The following is a 19,120-nucleotide window of genomic DNA, read 5'->3' on the forward strand; positions in this document are numbered from 1 at the left end:
TACTGCAATTTTTGCAATTACTTGCAGACACGAACATAAATCTATTATTAAGTGTATGCGTGTTTGTTTATTAAAAAAAAAAAAAAAAAAGTGTATGCGTGTTTGATATGACACTTATTTGAGTTTATAGTTTCTAACTTATAAGTTTTTTTTTCTTTAGAACTTAAAATGATAAAAAATAAATAGGTTGGTCCTCTCTCATCTACAATCTTCCCAACTAAAAACGATACTATTACCAAATTAAATCCCTTCCTTTTCATTTATTTAAATATATCTTCTCTTCATTGTAAATGATGTAAAAAAGTTGATTAGATTCATATACATCCTTAATTAATCTAAAAAACCAAAAATCTTCAATTTTTTAATTAATTAATTTGAAGTTCCGAATGAATTTTGGATAAAGATCATGTAAGGAAAAAAAATGCTAAAATCTAATTAGATTTAAAACATATACTAGAAAGTAAGGTTAGCGATTCAAAGAGATTCAAAGCTGGTATGAGCATACTGGTATGAATGTCATGCACATATTTCATAGCTGCCCCGTTAAGTTCTTGAGACATGTAATCTCATCCTTGCTCACATGTAGCTAAAACTTAAAACAACTTTAAAGAAAAAATAGCCACATTCAATCCCCTCTCATTCTCCATAAGCATGTATATGACAACATTATGTGTGATTCTTTCATTATTCTATGAGAAACAACATGGTAGCTAGAACAAAAACATTGGCTTAATTATTTACCAAGCTCAATCAGTAAGATTATGAGATGAACCTTCCCAAACCAAGAGAAGTTTGTAAATGGGGATATGACCTTTATTAAAGGAGTTAGAATGTTTTTACATATTAAGAACGGTGTCACCCAATTTAGGGTCGATCTTGAGATTTTGGGTGCCATGGACGAATTAATAGAATAGTATCCATGCAACTATTCAAATATCATTCTTCTTGCATTTTGGGTTGTAAAATCATTCACAATTCTTTCATTATCAAGATTATTAAAATAAACTATTTTAAATAAAAATTAAAGCTAGATTGTTTCATTTTTTTTTTTGACTTTGTAGATTATAGATACGATTTTAACAATTTTAGTTTCGAAAAACTTCTTCCAGTAGATGTAACAATAACATAAGTACATAAATAGTTAATATTTTTCTATACGTCGTGTATGCATTAGAAAAACAGTTAAATGTCATTAAAGAGTTCAATATCGTATAACTTGATTTTGATTCAATTTTTAAAATCTTTCTAATGACTTTTGATTCTTCAAATGAAATTTCACCATCAAGAACATAACAATCATCATATTTTAGGTAAGCTTTAAAAAGTTTGCAATATGGTGCAAATATATGTATTTAATTTTAATTTAAGTAATATAAAAAATTTATTCAAATTTATGTATACCCCTAAGAAAAACAAATTAAAACAAAATTGGTGCCCTCCAAAAAGTGTGCCCTAGGTGGTTGCTCACCCCGCCTATGCTACCACCGACCAAAGTCGGTTCTAAGATTTTTGTTGCCTTGGGCAAATAAAAAAAGTTGTACCCTTTTAATTATTTGAATGTATTTCTTCAGGTATTTTTTGTTGCAAAAAATTCATTCATGATCAAGATTATTTGAAAATATATTTTCAATACAAGTAATCAAAACGAGTTAATAAGAAATATATCTATATAGTATTAACTACTAAGTGAAAATAATAATTACTGCCCCTAAATAAATTGTGTCTTGGGCTGCCGCCCCTTTTGCCCACCTTCAGGGCCACCCCTGCCACTGACCAATTGGGCTAAACATGATGGCCAAGTCCATGCCACGTATCATGGTAGGCGCAGCGATACTGACCGGACACTCTTCTGAAAAACCAACCTTCCCAGCTCTCTGTACCCTAACTAAACAGTTCTTTAACCTCTTATGACATTTCACATGAGTCACTCCTGTAAAAACCATGTTTAATTAGTTGAAAGCAACTAAAGATAGGTCTCAATGTAATACTCCTGTAAAAACCATGTTTAATTAGTTGAAAGCAACTAAAGATAGGTCTCAATGTAATTGAAAATGTAAAACAAAATCGGAAAAATGATAATTTGGCATGTGCCTTTTAACATATGTAGCTAGCTAGCTAATGTATCTTTCATTTTAACATATGACAAAGAAAAAGAAAAGTACCACACAACAAAATTTTGATGATAGAACACCCTATAGAAATCAGCAAAATTCTGATAACATCAAAACAGAAAAACCAACAACGTGGCATGACAGCAATAATTTGAAAATGCACATAAACATAAATGAAAATAAATGATAAAATTTATAAAGAAGCTGCACGAACCTAACAATTTCCGGCAATACCAGAAACTAACATAACAACTAATTACTAACACTTGTATATAAAAAAACAAACAAATTAACATAATTAAGAGAAAGAAGGGAGACAATAGAATGTACCGAATCTGCCAACGCAATCGTCATGACCCATGCAACAAGCATCGATATCATCACATGGTTTCACGCCTGGACAACCCGAATAACCCACCCCGCAATACCTCCCATATTTGATGGTCATCGCTGTTTTTTTCACACAATAAGATTAACAATTAATAATGTATTTGTGTATGTGCGCGTGCGCATTAAGATTGAAACATATAATCTCTATATCACTAACACTTTTTATCCAAGGCGTGTCAAACTGTCAATGTCCAACACCGACATGACACATATGATTACACTGAATTATGTCATTTTTTCAAATTATTATCGTTTTTGTGTCGTGTTAGTGTCCATGTGCTTCTAGTATAATAATAATGAAATGGGAATGAATTAATCTTACAGTCACACTGCTCTACAATGCAATCCCTGCCGCAATTAGCCTGTGATTCACAACAAGATAATTTGGTCAACTCAACGTTTTCAGTTGCTCTAAATCCAGTTTAGATAACAATCCAATGAAATATACTCCCTCCGTTCATAAACACAGGAGACAGAACCGTCAACAAAAGTTGATGTATCTAGTTGCACCAGATTAACGCAAACTTTTGTTGGCTATATGCCTCTTATATTTATGACCGGAGATGACAATACATACCAAGGAGGAGGGGAACACGGCGGAGAGGAGGAGAGAGAGGAGGGCAAAAGCGGCAGTGGCGGATGAGATATTGAATTGGGAATTCATTTTATTTTTATTTGCAGGTGGGAAGGAAAGAGTGGTGATTTGGTATTCTCCTCTCCTTATACCATTGGTTTGTGTCTTGAAAGAGAAGGCAGTGCTCAAACCAAAGGACCTTTCAGATTGTTGTAACGTGATTGGGTAGCAAGTAATCATTTTTCATTGCACATATGCAGTTTTGTTTATATTTACTATTTAGGATGTTTTTCTTAAGGTAAAAAATGGAGTTAGATTCATAAACTTGAATGATAAAAAACTTTCCTGTTTTTTATGAGACAAAAACTACTATTGGTTTTTTTTAACGAACTGCAATCGATATTTATTCCTAATTATTAAATGGTTGTTTTGTTTGAAAATAAACAAACTCCTAAATAGTATTCCTCAAACAAAACAAAACAAAACTCCTAGATAGTAAATTACTATTGATGATAACAAGCCTCGCGAGAGAGTGTTCCCGTTGTTTACGAAGTTCATCCTCAGAATCTCTATCAAAGAAGGGAATCGAGGCTCGTGAGCTTGATTTCTTTTTTACTTCACTCTGCTCATTCTGAATGTGAGGTTCATGAGTACTGGCCGTCTCTTGTGATTGTGATACCAGATCATAGCTATCAGAATCAGAAGATTTGTTGTGTGCTTTCAAGCTTTCAAGCTGACATTTCTATTTCCTCTGCTCTCGGATGTATATTTGTCCTGAACAGGAGCGTCAAAACTGGTTGAAGTCCTCACTGCTTGCAATCTATCAGTTGAAAGTTGAAACATCATCTGATGTATTCTAAATATAAGGTGGTCGCGTATAAACTTTATTGTGAAAACCACCCTCCAACGTTCCGTAGATCCATACCACTTTCTAGGCGAGATTTCTCCAAAGTTTCAGTATCCTCAAAATTATTAGGTGACTGCACTGTAGAGTTTCTTCCTGTTGAAGATGGCTTACTAGTTGGTAAGTCGTCATAACCATAATTTTTTTCTGACTTCCACCTCCTGCGAAAAGAATCTCAAATATTCAGGTAATGAACAGAAAAGAAGCTTGGATATTCAATTGTAATGACTTTCTTTAAAAAAGTACCTGAAGATCTGGTTTCAGTCTTAGGCATGCCTGATGTTGTAGAGTTATTGGCACTGCCTTTCTTGCAGCAGCATTTGCACTCTGCTCAAATGAACTTGTATATTCATCATGCATTGGTTTAGGTTGTGAGGTAGCACGTGAATTAGGAGGACGCTTCTCATCATGAACAGGTGGTGGAACATGGACTTGAAAGGTTCCACATAAGCAGGCTTCTCAAGAGTACTTGGCCCAACCTTAACATATAAATAGTGTCAAAGTGATAAACTAAAGTAACAACTTTTTTTTTTTATCAAAATGCAGAATAAACAAATCCTACCAACAAGTCTTGAGAAGCCTTTGTATCATTATCTACAAATGACTTGAGTTCCCATATGATATTATGCTCCTCAGGTATTGCAGACAGTGTTTTTATCTTCGTTGGACCATCGGGTGCTTTGGCAAACAATTTCTCAACCGACTGAAAAGACAGCATTAAATTAGAAAAAACAGGCACAAATGATCTTCGACGTAATCCTATTAAACATCAAGAAACAAAGCCTACCAGCAAGTCTTGGGAAGCCTTTGTATCATTGGACCATCAGCAAGTCTTTACATGTCGACAAACAATAGGCATAGAATACTAGTTTAAACATGATTGTAACAACATAATGCCAAACAAATCCATAAGTCATGCTTAAAATCATTATGAGTGAACCTTTAATGTGTCTCTAGCATGATACAAAAACAGTGGAGGATGGTTCTTGATCTCGGGGCTTTGCTACTTTACATAAACCATTTAATATTCTTCCATAATACTTTATGCAATGGCATAAGTTACATAAACCTACTGATCAATGGGATTATAATTTCAATGATTAGATAGTGAAATGTTATTTTGGCGCTAGGATCCTTTGTTCAGGGGATTTCATGCGATTTGTTACAATTCTAATCGAGCCCTTGGCTTGAACCACCTAACTTGAATATTTACTTTTCACTCTTTAGGGTATATATATAATAAATTCTCCTAAAGTGATCAACCATTTGAATGACATGCCTAAAGAAAATACTACTAATATACAAGCAAATTCAGTGGTACTGCCAAAACTACAGAACATAAAGTTCCAGACACATCAATCTACAGGCAGAAAAAGATATTATATTCCAACACACCCCCTCACGCTCAAGCCCAATGGGCATGAAGCGTGGCAATGCGGAATCCCAACGGTAGATTAGATCTTGGATAGGCTCTGATACCATGTTGGAATTTGGGGCCTAACTCATCCTTACAAAACCGGCTTGTAAGGTGAGGAGTGTCTCCTCTTAATAAACTCTTATCAAGAGTCCTATCTAACTGGTGTGGGACTAAATCTACCCCCTCAAAGCCAACACAAGGCAACTAGGGCAGATCACATTAAAGGTGGGATTACCAACACACCCCTTCATGCTCGGGGCGGGATTTCCAACAAAATCTTATAACTTATATGAATACATACTAAGGCTTTGTTTGGAAAGACTTCTTTCGAAGCTTATAGCAGATAGATTATACCGTATAAGCTCATATGACCAAAATAGACCTTCCTTCACGAGCTTATCGCCTTCTTTTACTAGATCATAGCCTTATTTATAAGCTACTTTGAGTAGCATTTGAGCTTATAGCTTATTGCTTATCAGTGTTTCGGTCAATTTTACCCTTGTCTTAATTGAAAAAATAGTAATTGAAAATAAATTTTTGTCATTTCATATTTATAAGCTAGTTCAACTGCTAATTGTATCAAACACTACAAATCCACTCCACTAGCTTATCGATTAACATCTATCAGCTAGCTTATTTGATATCCGCTATGCACAACTTTTTATCAAACAAAGCCTGATTTTATTTTATCTTTTGTTATAGAAATAACTTATACAAAAACACTCAAACACTTATACAGAATGTTTATACTATAAGCACATGATCAAGTCTTTTATCCAAATAGCCTCCTTGTTTATTCTACATCGACACTAAAATACCCCACAAAGGTCAAAATCCCACCCCTAGTGGGCAATGTCACCTAAGATAAGAACCATGTAGCATCGACACTTCTAATCAAAAGCGTGTCTTGTGTCTGACACATGCTAGGATCCGACATTGACATGACACCGACATTGACACATGTGATTAAATACTTAGAAAAAAAATAAAAAAATCGTGGTTGGGAAGGTTATAGCAGCAAAAGCCATTGGAATTTTTATTTTATACATTGGAAGAATCCATTTTGTTATTGATTTCATTCAATTATATCATTTTCAATTTATTTTTTTTAAAATAATTGTTGGCGTCGACATGTCACTATTGTGTCAGGTATCCCTGCTTCATATAATAAGAACAACAAAAACCTAAAAATTAGCAGCACAAATAAACAAAAAGTATGCTCCAGTCGTGTGTGTTACAATTGTGGCATCTAAGATAAAAACTACATAGCACCGACACTTCTAATCATAAGTGTATCCGTTGTCCAACACGTGTCACTATGTAACACGGATACATGTCATTACATTCAATTCTCCTTTTTTTTTTAATTAAAATTAATGAACAAAAATGATGTTAGAATTGTTTATACCTGAGTACTAGCAGTTTGATCTTGACCATTCTCAAGCAATTTAGCCAATTCCCTCTTTTCGATTGCCTAACCTGCGCTTCTCTCTTATTCCTCAATAGTTTTATCCTCGAAACAGCAAGCTTCAATGCCGTTTTGCTGCATCAAACAAAACCACAAATCAAAACAAAACAATAAAATCGATTACTACGTGTTTGCTTAAATTGAAAGTGTTAAATTGAATTGAAATCGATGGAAGTTTTTTTTACCACTTGGCTGGTTTGAAGCTTCTGTGCAACATGCTCTGTATAAAAAGGATATTTTATTCAAAGCTTCTGCCATGGTCGCATCGTGTAAACCACTGCAATGAAGCCATTGTACTCGGTTTGTAGAACCAACCCTAACCCCCAGCTGCCCACGTTGAGTTTTAGGAAACCTTTCTGTGTAATATCGCTATGTCGCTCCCCCAAACTACCAAACCACCTTATGACTCCCATGGAATTTGATATTTTGAATGATAAATGTTTAAAATTATTGAATTAGTTCAAAAGCTTTTAGTCATTAAGTTTGAGCAAACGATTATTTGTGGACCGAAATTGCATATGGGCCAACCAAGAGAAATTAATAGTATGATCAAGTTTAGAAATTATCAAAATAAGTTCTTCATGTTTTAATCTGATTAGCAGGAACTATATCAACCCATTAAGAACAAAATGACACATATTGCGCATAGAGCATAATAGATCCAATCCCCTCTCATTCTGATTCTCCCACATTAATCAAACCATGAATATGAATATGATAACAATATGTATATAATATGGCAGAACCTTGCGCAAAACTAATATTGGATTCTTTTGAGACATTACAAATTAAATCAGAACATTCTCTCAAAAAATTAATATTTAAATCAGAACATGGTAACTAGAACAAAATCATTGACTTAACTAATCACCAAGCACAATAAGATCATTCAGATCAACATTCTCGAATCAAGAGAAGTTTAATAATGGGGATATGGCCTAAATGAGGGGGGTTAGAATGTTTTTACAGTTCATGAAAGTTGTCACCCATATCGCTCAACATGATGGCTAAGTCCATGCCTCTTATCATGGTAGGAACAGCCGTACTGACTGGACACTCTTTCGAAAAGCCAACCTTCCCGGCTTTTTGTGCCCTAATAAGGCATTTCTTGAACTTCTTATGACATTTCACATGAGTCATTCCTGGAAAAACCATGTTTAGTCAGTTTAAAGAAGCTAAAGAGAGGTCTCAACTGAAAAAGGTGATAGAAAATGTGAAGGAGAATCGGAAAAATATTTCATTTCAATGTGGCATGTCCATGTTTACATGTAGCAAGATATCTTTTTCATTCCTCAATTTTTTCTATGACATTTGAAACTTCTTACTTCTTAGTTTCCATATTATATTACTATGGTGTTATACTTCTCTAAATGTGCATGTATATCTATAGGGTATGAGATAAGATAAACTTAAAGGACACCACAGCAAACATAAATCAGATAGCAGCACATTTTATCAAAGAACAAAGAGTATATGACATAACATTTGAGTAATTATTCTCAAAAATTGGATTCTCTGCAATCACACATTCACATATCTCGGACGGAGATGAAGACCGGTTAGCTCATATTGAGTTGATTTGATGAGGTCTAAATACGAGTCATCCAATTTTTATCTAATGGTCGAGATCTCTAGACTGTGTTACTACACTATTCTCCTAAATTCATGAAATTCACATCAGACCATCCACCAATGACAAAGAAAACTAGCAAACATGAAAATTGTAATGACAGAATACCCTATAGCAAACAACAAAATTCCGTTAACATCGTAACAGAACAACCAATAGGCTTTAACAAAAACAAAACATGTATACTTGAACAATTTACAGAATTGATTCAACAAAAACAAAACACGTACACATTCATAACCACTGATTACTAACATTTGTCTATAAAAAAACAAACAAATTAAAAAAATTAAGAACGTACCGAACTTGCCAACGCAATCGTCATGAGTCATGCAACAATCATCAATATCATCACACGGTTTCTCGCCTGGACAACCCGAATAGCCTACCCCACAATACTTTCCGTATTTGATTCCCATCGCTATAGTTTTTCATCAACACAATAACATTAACAATTAGTCATATATTTGTATGTGTGTCAATATATCAAAAAATATATTAAGATTGAAACATATAATCTATGTAGAACCAACACTTCTAATCAAAGACGTGTTTGATATCCAACACAAGACACCCACACATGTGATTACATTGAATTATGTCATTTTTCAAATTATTATTCGTGTCTAGTGTCTATGCTTCATAGGTGATTGAATTAGTATCAGTGTCTAGTGTCTAATAAAAATGAAATGGGATTGAATGAATCTTACTGTCACACAGCTCTGCAATACATTTCCTGCTGCAATTAACCTATGATCCACAACAATATTATTTGGTCAACTCATTATTTTCAATTCAATTTCTCTTAATCTAATTTACATAATAATTAACTAGTATAAAATAATTACTAAGTACTCCGGTCATAAATATAAGAGACAGTTGAGTCGACAAAAAGTAAATGCATGCATCTGGTTTATCTAATAAACCAGATACATCAATTTTTGTTGATTATCTGTCTCTTATATTAAAGACCGGATAAGACATACATACCGAGGAGGAATCGGCGAGGGAGCCGAGGAATGCAGCGGAGAGGAGGAGGGAGAGGAAGGCAAATGCGGTGGTGGCACGTGAGATAATGCAGCTGTGAGAAGTCATGGTTTTGATTTGTGGGAAAGAGTCGTGATTTGGTCTTTTCTTCTTCTTATACTATTGCTGTGTATGGTGAAATTACCAAAGCACCCTTCAGATTGTTGCAACTTGATTGGGTAGGAAATAGCAAGTGATTGCGATTGTGATTGGATGGCGTTAGATTCATAGAATGTTGGAATTAGTATTACTTTCCTGTTTTCTAGGAGCAACAAAAACAGCTATTGGTTTGTTTTTTATTTTCACTATGTTTTGTTTTTTCTTTTCACAATAGAACTAGGTCCCTTTTTCTTCTTTGCAAATCAAAGGGTTAACAAAAATAATTGAATAGTTTTTGTAATTTCGTCTTATCCACGCATTCGTTACATTTCCAATTTGACTTTAGTAGCAACAAGGTAGGATGTCATTTGTCATGTATGAATCAAGTGATTAACGAACTTCATTAAAGTATAATCATTCGAGAGAATCCAAGTTCGATTTATAAGTAGAATAATTTTGGTCAGATTAAGTCATGGTCGAACTTTGTATCACTAAAGTCCTCTCCCTTAAAAATAAGAGGGTTAATACTAAAAAAAGTTGTGTCTGGTTGTTGAAAAAATAACATCAATATTGTCGTTGTCAGAGATTTAGACTAATTAATAGATTCGAGCCCGCCTATTGCTTTAGTTGTGGTTGCGTCATATATATCCTTTTTGAGGTGACCCTCCGTTCTATGAAGCCATCGTACTCATTTTGCATATCAACTCATTTAACGATCATTACCGGTAAGGTGCACATCCACATTCAGTTTAGGTAACCCATTGAATCGTTATATTTGTTTGAGCAAAGAATTAAACTTATAACTTCCTTATCACTCCTCCCTCAAACTACTCATAACTCCCATGGAGTATGATATTTTAAATGGAATAATTGTTTAAAATGACCGTATTAGTTCAATTTGAACATTTCTTAAAAGAAATAAAAAAATATTTTAAACGTTAAAAAAAGAAATCAAAAGTTTTAGTTATTAAGTTTGAGAAAACAATTATGTGTGGACCAAGATTGCATATGGGTCAAACTAGAGAAATTAAAAGTATGATCATGTTTAGACATTAATCCATGTTATAATGACCAAAATGACATATGTTGCATAGTAGTATGAATGTCATGCACATATTTCACTGATGGCTCCTTAAATTGTTGAGAAATGTAATTGCATCCAATAAGAGCTACATACATTCTCCTCTCATTCTTCCTCAGTGATCAAACCATGAATATGCATATGATAATATTATGTGTATTGATTTCATTATTCTGTGAGAAACAGTTTTGTCAATAATCTCTTCATATAATATGACATCAGAAAGTAAATCACAACATTGTAACTCAACACTATGGAATTATTTTGTGACATCAAAAATTAAATCACAACATGGTAACTAGAACAAAAATAATGCCATAATTTATTAATTACCAAACTCAATAAGATCATTAAGATCAACATTCCCAAAACAATAGAAGTTTAATAATGGGAATATGTCATGTATCAAGGAGGTTAGAATGTTTTTACAGATCTTTAATGGTGTCACCCAATTCCTTTAACAAGATGGCCAAGTCCATGCCTCTTATCATGGTAGGCACAGCGACACTGACCGGACACTCTTTTGAAAATCCAACCTTCCCGGCTTTTTGCTTCCTAACTAAGCAGTACTTGAACTTCTTATGACATTTCACATTAGTCATTCCTGTAAAACCATGTTTAGTCAGTTTAAAGCAGCACAAGATAGGTCTCAAAAGGTAATAGAAAATGTAAAACAACATCAGGAAAATTAAGGAAAAAAAAGTACCAAATTTGCCAACGCAGTCGTCATGAGCCATGCAACAAGCATCAATATGATCACACGGTTTCTCGCCTGGACAACCCGTATAACCTATCCCGCAATACTTCCCGTAGTTGATTAACAACGCTGTAGTTTTTCATCAACACAGTAGCATTAACAAATTAATAATGTATTTGTACATATATCAATAAATATATTAAGATTTTTTTTAAGAAGAATATTAAGATTGAAACATATAATCTATGTATCATGGACACTTATGGCAGGTATCTGACACCGATCGACTCAAGTGATTATAGTGAATTATGTCATTTATTAAAATTATTATTGGCGTCGACATGTGTGTCGTTTATGGTGTCCGTGTCCATGCTTATGATATAATAATAATGAAATGGGATTGAAGGAATCTTACAGTCACACATCTCTGCAATGCATTTCCTGCTGCAATTAGCCTATGATCCATAATTTGGTCAACGTTTCAATTCAATTGCTCCAAATCCAAATATACATAATAATTAACCATAAATTACTACGTCCTCACATCTCGCATATAAAAGACAGTTAGGTCAACAAAAGTTCATATGTATCTGGTTGACCAGATAAACATGTAGAATAATTTTTGTTGACCATTCGTCTCTTATATTTAAGACCGGGAAAGACATACATACTGAGGATGAATCGGCATGGGAGGAAGGGAATACAGCGGAGAGGAGGAGAAAGAGGAGGCCAAAGACGCTAGTGCGTGGGATATTGCTTGTGTGAGAAGTCATTATTTAGGGTTTGTGGGAAAGAGTCGCAACTAGGTCTTCTACTATTCTTTACTAGTATTACAAAAACACACCTGCATAAAATGTTCATACAGTCATAATGTGGAGAGTAATATGGAGAGAAGAAATATGAGTAGTTTGAAGTTTATGGTTCAAATAATGACTAGTAGCAATACGAGGGGGGAAAAAATACAAAAATAATAGTACAATCAATAAAAGTAAACTGATTTCTTATGAAAGAAAATAAACATAAGGGACAATTATATATGATTTGTAAACAAGAATGAGTGGTATGCTACCTTAAGAAACAAAGAAAAAAATGTACATAAAGGAGCATATGGGAAGAACTTGTGAAGAAGAAACAAATTACGTACCTTCCTTTGCTACAATTTTCTTCTGAAAGTTCTGTTTTTTTTTTTTTTACTCTAATACAAGGTATTTTTTTTCGAAAGATAATACAAAGGTATTTATAGAGCTTTCAATTAGGTTTTTATTTTTATATTAGCACCATATCTTTTATTTTTTCCCTGTATCTTTTTTATTTTAGTTTTCTTAGCTACCAAGTTTAGGATTTATTTTCTTCCCCATATCGTTTTTTATTCCTCACATCATAATTAGGATTTATTTAAATTAGATTTCCACTTTGCAAATATCTTTTAATTTAAATTCTGTTAGGAGTAAGTTTAGGGATTTATTTCAGTTTTATCTTTTATTTTATTTTATTTTCAAAATCAGTTAGGATTCCCATAATAAGTAGGATATATATATCTCAAATATGTTGCACTATAAAATATAAATATTCCCAACCTTGGGAATAACGAACATAAGCCGTATTTGTATTTTCTCAATATCTCTACCTTTAAGAGTTTTTTGGCTACTCTAAACTGATTTGCTAGGGAAGAATTGTTCTTCCTTCCTTTCAAAAAAAAAATTGTTCTTCCTTTGTTCTTCCTTAAAAGCACAATTTTTTTTTGCTTGCATCACTATGTTAATTCATTATTGGTTGAAGCAATTTTATTTATCGAACTCTACTTATCTTTTTTTTAAGAGCAAACTCTACTTATCATTCGGCCAAATGTCGGATTATTAGGGTCTCATTCCCTATATATCAGAGGGTTAACATAAAAAAAAAGGTCATATGTGTTTGCTAAAAATAGAGAATATCAATTTTGATTTGTTAATTTTGAAATGGACAAATTAATAGCTTAGAGCAAAGCACATTGCTTCCGTTGTAGTCGCATCATTTAAACCATTTTAAAGGCAAGCCCCCGTTTGCAAGATCAACCCTTTAAATAGTCATCATATATGTTAGGCGAGAATCCACGTTGAGTTTTAGGAAAACTCATTGAATTGTTGTTTTTGTTGGAGGAAAGAGTTTAACCTCGTTGTGTTCCTCCCCAACACCTCAACCATTCTATGACTCCCATGGAATCTAATATTTTGAATGGAATAAATGTTTAAAATGATCGAGTTTTAGTTATTTAGAATGGAATATGATATTTTGAATGGAATAAATATTTATTTATTAAAAAAAGAATTAAATGTTTATTAATCACTATCACATAATTTGCAATTCACTTTGATATGCCGTACGCGCGACATTTGAGGAGTGTGATACGTATGAGAGTATATAGTTTTGGTTCGTGTCAGTTCGTAGTACTAGTACTTCCTTGTTAAGTATAGTAGGCTATCAATAAAAAAAATTACAAGAATTTTGAAAAAAAACTTAAAAATAATTAGTAATAACTAAATATTTTTGTGACATCACAAATTAAATCAGTGGCTTAATTAATTAATTACCAAGCTCAATCAATAAGATCAACATTCCCAAATCAAGAAAAGTTTACAAATGGGATTAGAATATTTTTACAAGATGCCCAAATCAACTCTAGGAATGGTGCCACCCAATTCGCTCAACAAGATGCCCAAGTCCATGCCTCTTATCATGGTAGGCACAGCGACACTGGCCGGACACTCTTTCGAAAATCCAACCTTATTGGCTTTTTGTTCCCTAATTAGGCAGTTCTTTAATCTCTCATGACATTTCACATGAGTCATTCCTGAAGAAAACACAAAATCATTAGCTACTAATATTTGTCTATTAAACAAACAAACAAATTAATAAAATTAAGAGAAAGAACGTACCGAATCGGTCAACGCAATCGTCATGAGCCATGCAACAAGCATCAATATCATCACATGGTTTCTCGCCTGGACAACCCCAATAACCCGCTCCGCAATACTTCCCGTATCTGATTCCCAACGCTGTCGTTTTTTTATTAAGACATTAACATTAACAATTAGTCGTATGTGTATATATATTGAAACTTATAATAACCCGCTCCGCAATACTTCCCGTATCTGATTCCCAACGCTATCGTTTTTTTATCAAGACATTAACATTAACAATTAGTCGTATGTGTATATATATTAAAACTTATAATCTATGCAGTACATACACTTCTCATCAAAGATGTTTCCAATATTAAACACGCAAAACTAACGCATGTAATTATATTGAATTATATCATTTTTTAAAAATTATTATCGATGTTGCAATGTGTCCACATTGGTGTTCAATGTCCGTAGTTCATAGTTGATATAATAATAATAATGAAATAGGAATCAATGAATCTTACTGTCACACAGCTCTGCCTTGCATGTCCTGCTGCAATTCTCCTATAATCCAAAACAATATTATTTTGTCAATGTTTTCAATTCAATTGTTCTAAATCCAATTTACATAATAATTAACCACAAAATAATTACTACATCCTCAGGTCACATGTATATTAAGAGACATTGAGTAAACAAAAATTGATATATCTGACTGGATCTCATAAATTAAATACATATTCGACTATCTTTTATATTTAAGATCGGAGGAGACATACATACCGATGAGGAATCGGGGACAGGGGCATTGGCGACCGGTGAATTGGCCACTGAGGAATCAACTACGGTGGAGAGGAGGAGAGAGAAGAGGGCAAATGTGGCGGTGACGCGTGAGATATTGATGCTGGAAGCCATTTTTGTGGGACAAAACAGACGTGATTATGTCTTCTCTTCTTATATCGTTGGTGAGTTTGTTTCTAACGTTTGTGTCTTGAAAGATCGTTGCAACGTGATTATGATTGAATGGGCCACAGTCACTTGGTTATATTTAGGATTTGTTTTTATGTTAAAAATGGAGTTACATTCATAGAATAGAATGATACAATACTTTCCTCTTTTTTAGGAGAGACCAAAACTGCTATTCTTGGTACTCCGTGTCCATTCATGGTACTCACGAAAACTGTTGTTTTATTGCTTTATTTTCACTTCCTAATTATCTTAAATAAATGAGATGTTTTATTTGAATAACAATTTCCGGAGCCAGGGTGTAGGACAATCAAAATAAAAAAATGTACGCATTGACACAAAAAGCAAAGTAATCGAGAGATTGAGTAAAAACACAATGTAAATGTGAGAGAAAAAACTGTCTTAAAAGTTGTCATAAATTGTTGTACAAACATTATTTCTTTCATTAAATGGTTGTTTTGTTTGAAAATTAAAAAACTCCTATTTAGCTTCCTCCGATCTCTATCATAAGAAGCGTTAAAAAAAATTATTATTGTTTTTCTCAAATTTGTCATCATAAAACTACGACTGCAAAATCATATTTTGAAGAATTTTGTTTCCGCTGCATTTTTTGTTTTTGTGTTTACGTGATAATTTTCTATTAGTTGAGCCCTTCATTTAGGCTTTATTTGGGAGTATGGAGATGAGAGAAAGGAAAGACTTTGGAGGGTTGGAAATATAAGGGGAAATGGTAAAAAAATTCACATTTTTTGAATGAGTATTAAAATATTTGAAGAATTCATGTAAACCTTCAACAACTCTCATTCAATACAATTTTTATGTTCCTCCAATTGTGAAGGATTTTGTATTATGAAGAAAAATTTACCTTCAAAGTCTTCCTCTTTCAATGTCATCTATTTCCTCCATTTGTTTATTCCTTTTTTTCAAAACCCCTTCATCCCTTCCCTTCCAAACTTGCAAACAAAACTTTAATGTTAGCATGTACTTCCTCCATCCTAAACTATAAGTCATTTTGAGTTATTTAACATAAGAAAGATAATTAATTTTGTATGAGAAAGGAAAATTGTGGGTTATTTTACAAAATTATTCTTCACCAATGGTATGTGAAATGTAAATTAAAGAATTGAAAGAATAGATACTAATAAACAGTTAAGGTATAATAGAAAAAGTACTTTTTAATTAGTATTGTAAACCAACATATATTATAGGACTATTTTTTTCTTCTTTCTAAAACGACTTATAATTTAGAACAGAGGAAATATGTAATATCATTAGCACGCAAACACTTGATGCCCATAATCAAGAATCAACTCATCTTTATATTTGAGTATTGGTAAAAGAATGAGTTAAAGAAAAGTTTGGCTAATTTTATTTATCTTTTGTTGTTTTCATCTTTTGGAGATCATTTTGTGTTCAAAAGGGTTGACCATTGAGCCAATGCCTATACATGTGCTCGGATTTGGATTTTCTCATGATGTTCATTATATTTAAAATTATCAAACCAGCATTAGCGTCCTACATAAGAGGGGTTACAATGATATGTAGCTAAATCATTAAAACTAAGCGCTCCAAATCTAAAGACAAACCAAATTTTGCTAATTTTTCAGCAATTTTGTTTTATATAGGCAAAAAAGAAAAAGTTAACAAAACAAAAGAGTTTTAAAATTTTGTAATCCTCGAAATCAAGACAAAACAAGGATGAGTAGCTAGTTGCCATATAGTAACTTAACTTTGAATCGGTTTCCAATGTTAAGTGGAATAATCCATGATCTATTGCAATCTTCAAGCCCCAAAATATGGACCACAATTCTGATTTATAGCACTGGCCTTCCATGCACCTAGCACACATCAATGACCATTTCCATGCAGATATCTTAAGTCAAGTACTTGGTTTGAGCAACAATTGGTGAGAGTGTGAGATATCCTTATTTATTAAAAATAAATTCATTTATAGTACTCCAAATATGGTCAAGTGCAGTTCCAAAAATAGTTTTTCACTCATTTTCATTCTTAGTAAAAAAGTACCTACAACATTAATTTTGAAATTGTCCCACACCTGTAAAATATAAATGTAGTACCTTAAAGTATGTAGAATTGTCTCATTATGCAGATTAAATTTGAAACTTCGGTCTGCAATTATGCCCTATCTTCTGACTTCTTATCACTTTCAGTTTTCACCATGGTTAGCCTTTTTTGTAAGTCAAGAATATGTACATGCATCAATTGGTTGTAAGACACCCCAACTATGTATCATCATAATATCATACTATATATAAGGAGAAAATACAATGGCCCCCACAAAAAAAAACATCTCGGAAAGGAGGATGCTCATCCCAACAAGATGAACCAACATTAGAGTAAGGATTGTCAACACCCGGAACATCAGTTGGATTTAGATAATGTAGCACCCTTGGAGCCGGTGTTAAAATTTGCATTTGTTGTTGAAGGTGTTTGTAAGACTTAACTCAACTAAGGATACTGATATTGCTAGTCTTTGATACCTTCATCCGAATTCGAACTTAGGATCTCAAAACTGGATGTATGAGTTTTATGTGATGTTTGATATTTTGGTCTAGAGACCCAAAAATAAATTAAAGAGAAAGGTTTGATCTTCACCTACAAAACAAAACAAAATTGATAATTATATTTTAATTTTTTTTAATTACAAACTTCTTAAAAGATTATGCTATCAGTTCCATATCGTTCAGAGAACAATAAAAGGAATTTTTTCTCTAATTCATAGATAAGTTTTTTGAGTTTAATTGTTATGTGCTCAATCATGTTCCATCTGGTCTAACACAAATGGTTGATATGTATGGTGTGGAAGAAATATAATTTTTGAGATATCGACTTCGATTTCAACTATAGTTAAAAAAACACGCTTCCTATCATATTTTATATAGATAATTGTAGAGACATTTTTTAAGCAATCTAATAATGTGAGATACTTGTTAGATATAACTAAATGCATTTACATGAACATTTATACAACCATCTTGTGATAACTTTTAACAACTTTTTCTTTTTTTAATGTTTTTTATCAATAAAAAAGAGAAAAAGAAGGTTATCACAAAAGTTATTACAAAATGGTTATACAAATATCATTTTTCATACAAAAAATGAATATCAATTGAATATTTAGTTTTATTACCAACAAGAGTTAAGTTTACTAAAATTAATTATAGTCTTCCACAACAAGAAAAAGAAGAAATGCCCAATCGTCTCTCAAATAGGATTATCTCTCACGGTGAAAATCTTCAGATAAACCAATAAAAAGATACTTAATTTTATTTTGTGCTTTTGAGGAAAGTGCTTAGAAACTTCAAAACAATGGCTAGGAAAAATACTTGAACCACAGCAAAACAATGTGCTTGTTGAAGAATTTATGATGTTGACCATATTGATCTACCACATTAATTGTTTTATGTAGTATAAATAGTACTTTGCTTCTTGGTCAACTCTTTATACTTTCCCAGACATTGCAGGCTTGCAACGGCTTCATATAAAAAGGAAAAAGAACATGGAATGTACGAAATTTGCAACAATTGTTATTTGCACCTCTTCATTACTTTTAGACCCTTTTCACTCTTTTTAAAATATTTCATTTCAAAAATATCTTCTATCCCCTCTCCCATCCACTTTAAAGAACACTATCAAAATCGCTAGATCACACTCAACATCAGAAAACAAGATCAAATACTGCAATTTTTTTATGGTTTAATGGATTCACAATCTTCTATTAAAACAAAAGATGACATACAAAGCATTGCAATGGAATATAATTTGCATGAGAGATTCCTTTTTTGTAACACCACCACACTACCACAAGTCTTATCCCATCATGTAGAGTCAATTAAATGGATCAAATTAAG

The 19,120-nt window shown here is 32.8% G+C and overlaps 4 protein-coding genes across 4 annotated transcripts; all 4 read right to left on the reverse strand.

Moving 5' to 3' along the window:
* Positions 1–1,705: 1,705 nt before the first annotated feature.
* Positions 1,706–7,363, reverse strand: LOC146918664 (putative phospholipase A2 homolog 1). Its single transcript, XM_085720285.1, has 9 exons — positions 7,050–7,363; positions 6,805–6,939; positions 4,767–4,811; positions 4,542–4,682; positions 4,226–4,458; positions 3,079–4,140; positions 2,824–2,863; positions 2,442–2,561; positions 1,706–1,930 (listed from the first exon to the last, which is right to left on the reverse strand). The coding sequence occupies exons 6-9, from the start codon at positions 3,313–3,315 to the stop codon at positions 1,752–1,754; spliced, it is 576 nt and encodes a 191-aa protein (XP_085576411.1). The 5' UTR covers positions 3,316–4,140; positions 4,226–4,458; positions 4,542–4,682; positions 4,767–4,811; positions 6,805–6,939; positions 7,050–7,363; the 3' UTR covers positions 1,706–1,751.
* A 229-nt stretch (positions 7,364–7,592) lies between these two features.
* Positions 7,593–9,829, reverse strand: LOC146918665 (putative phospholipase A2 homolog 1). Its single transcript, XM_085720286.1, has 4 exons — positions 9,485–9,829; positions 9,205–9,244; positions 8,796–8,915; positions 7,593–8,006 (listed from the first exon to the last, which is right to left on the reverse strand). The coding sequence occupies exons 1-4, from the start codon at positions 9,587–9,589 to the stop codon at positions 7,828–7,830; spliced, it is 444 nt and encodes a 147-aa protein (XP_085576412.1). The 5' UTR covers positions 9,590–9,829; the 3' UTR covers positions 7,593–7,827.
* Positions 9,830–10,995: 1,166 nt separating this feature from the next.
* On the reverse strand, positions 10,996–12,494 carry LOC146918666 (putative phospholipase A2 homolog 1). The gene is made up of 4 exons (XM_085720287.1): positions 12,069–12,494; positions 11,813–11,852; positions 11,407–11,526; positions 10,996–11,304 (listed from the first exon to the last, which is right to left on the reverse strand). Exons 1-4 carry the CDS (start codon positions 12,168–12,170, stop codon positions 11,126–11,128), a joined length of 441 nt encoding a protein of 146 aa, XP_085576413.1. The 5' UTR covers positions 12,171–12,494; the 3' UTR covers positions 10,996–11,125.
* Positions 12,495–13,920: 1,426 nt separating this feature from the next.
* Positions 13,921–15,285, reverse strand: LOC146918667 (putative phospholipase A2 homolog 1). Its single transcript, XM_085720288.1, has 4 exons — positions 15,066–15,285; positions 14,807–14,846; positions 14,313–14,432; positions 13,921–14,227 (listed from the first exon to the last, which is right to left on the reverse strand). The coding sequence occupies exons 1-4, from the start codon at positions 15,195–15,197 to the stop codon at positions 14,034–14,036; spliced, it is 486 nt and encodes a 161-aa protein (XP_085576414.1). The 5' UTR covers positions 15,198–15,285; the 3' UTR covers positions 13,921–14,033.
* Between the last annotated feature and the right edge of the window lie 3,835 nt (positions 15,286–19,120).

Source organism: Medicago sativa, chromosome 6, assembly GCF_051527215.1.
Source record: "Medicago sativa cultivar Bolivia chromosome 6, Bolivia_mono, whole genome shotgun sequence".
Classification (NCBI taxonomy): Eukaryota; Viridiplantae; Streptophyta; class Magnoliopsida; order Fabales; family Fabaceae; genus Medicago; species Medicago sativa.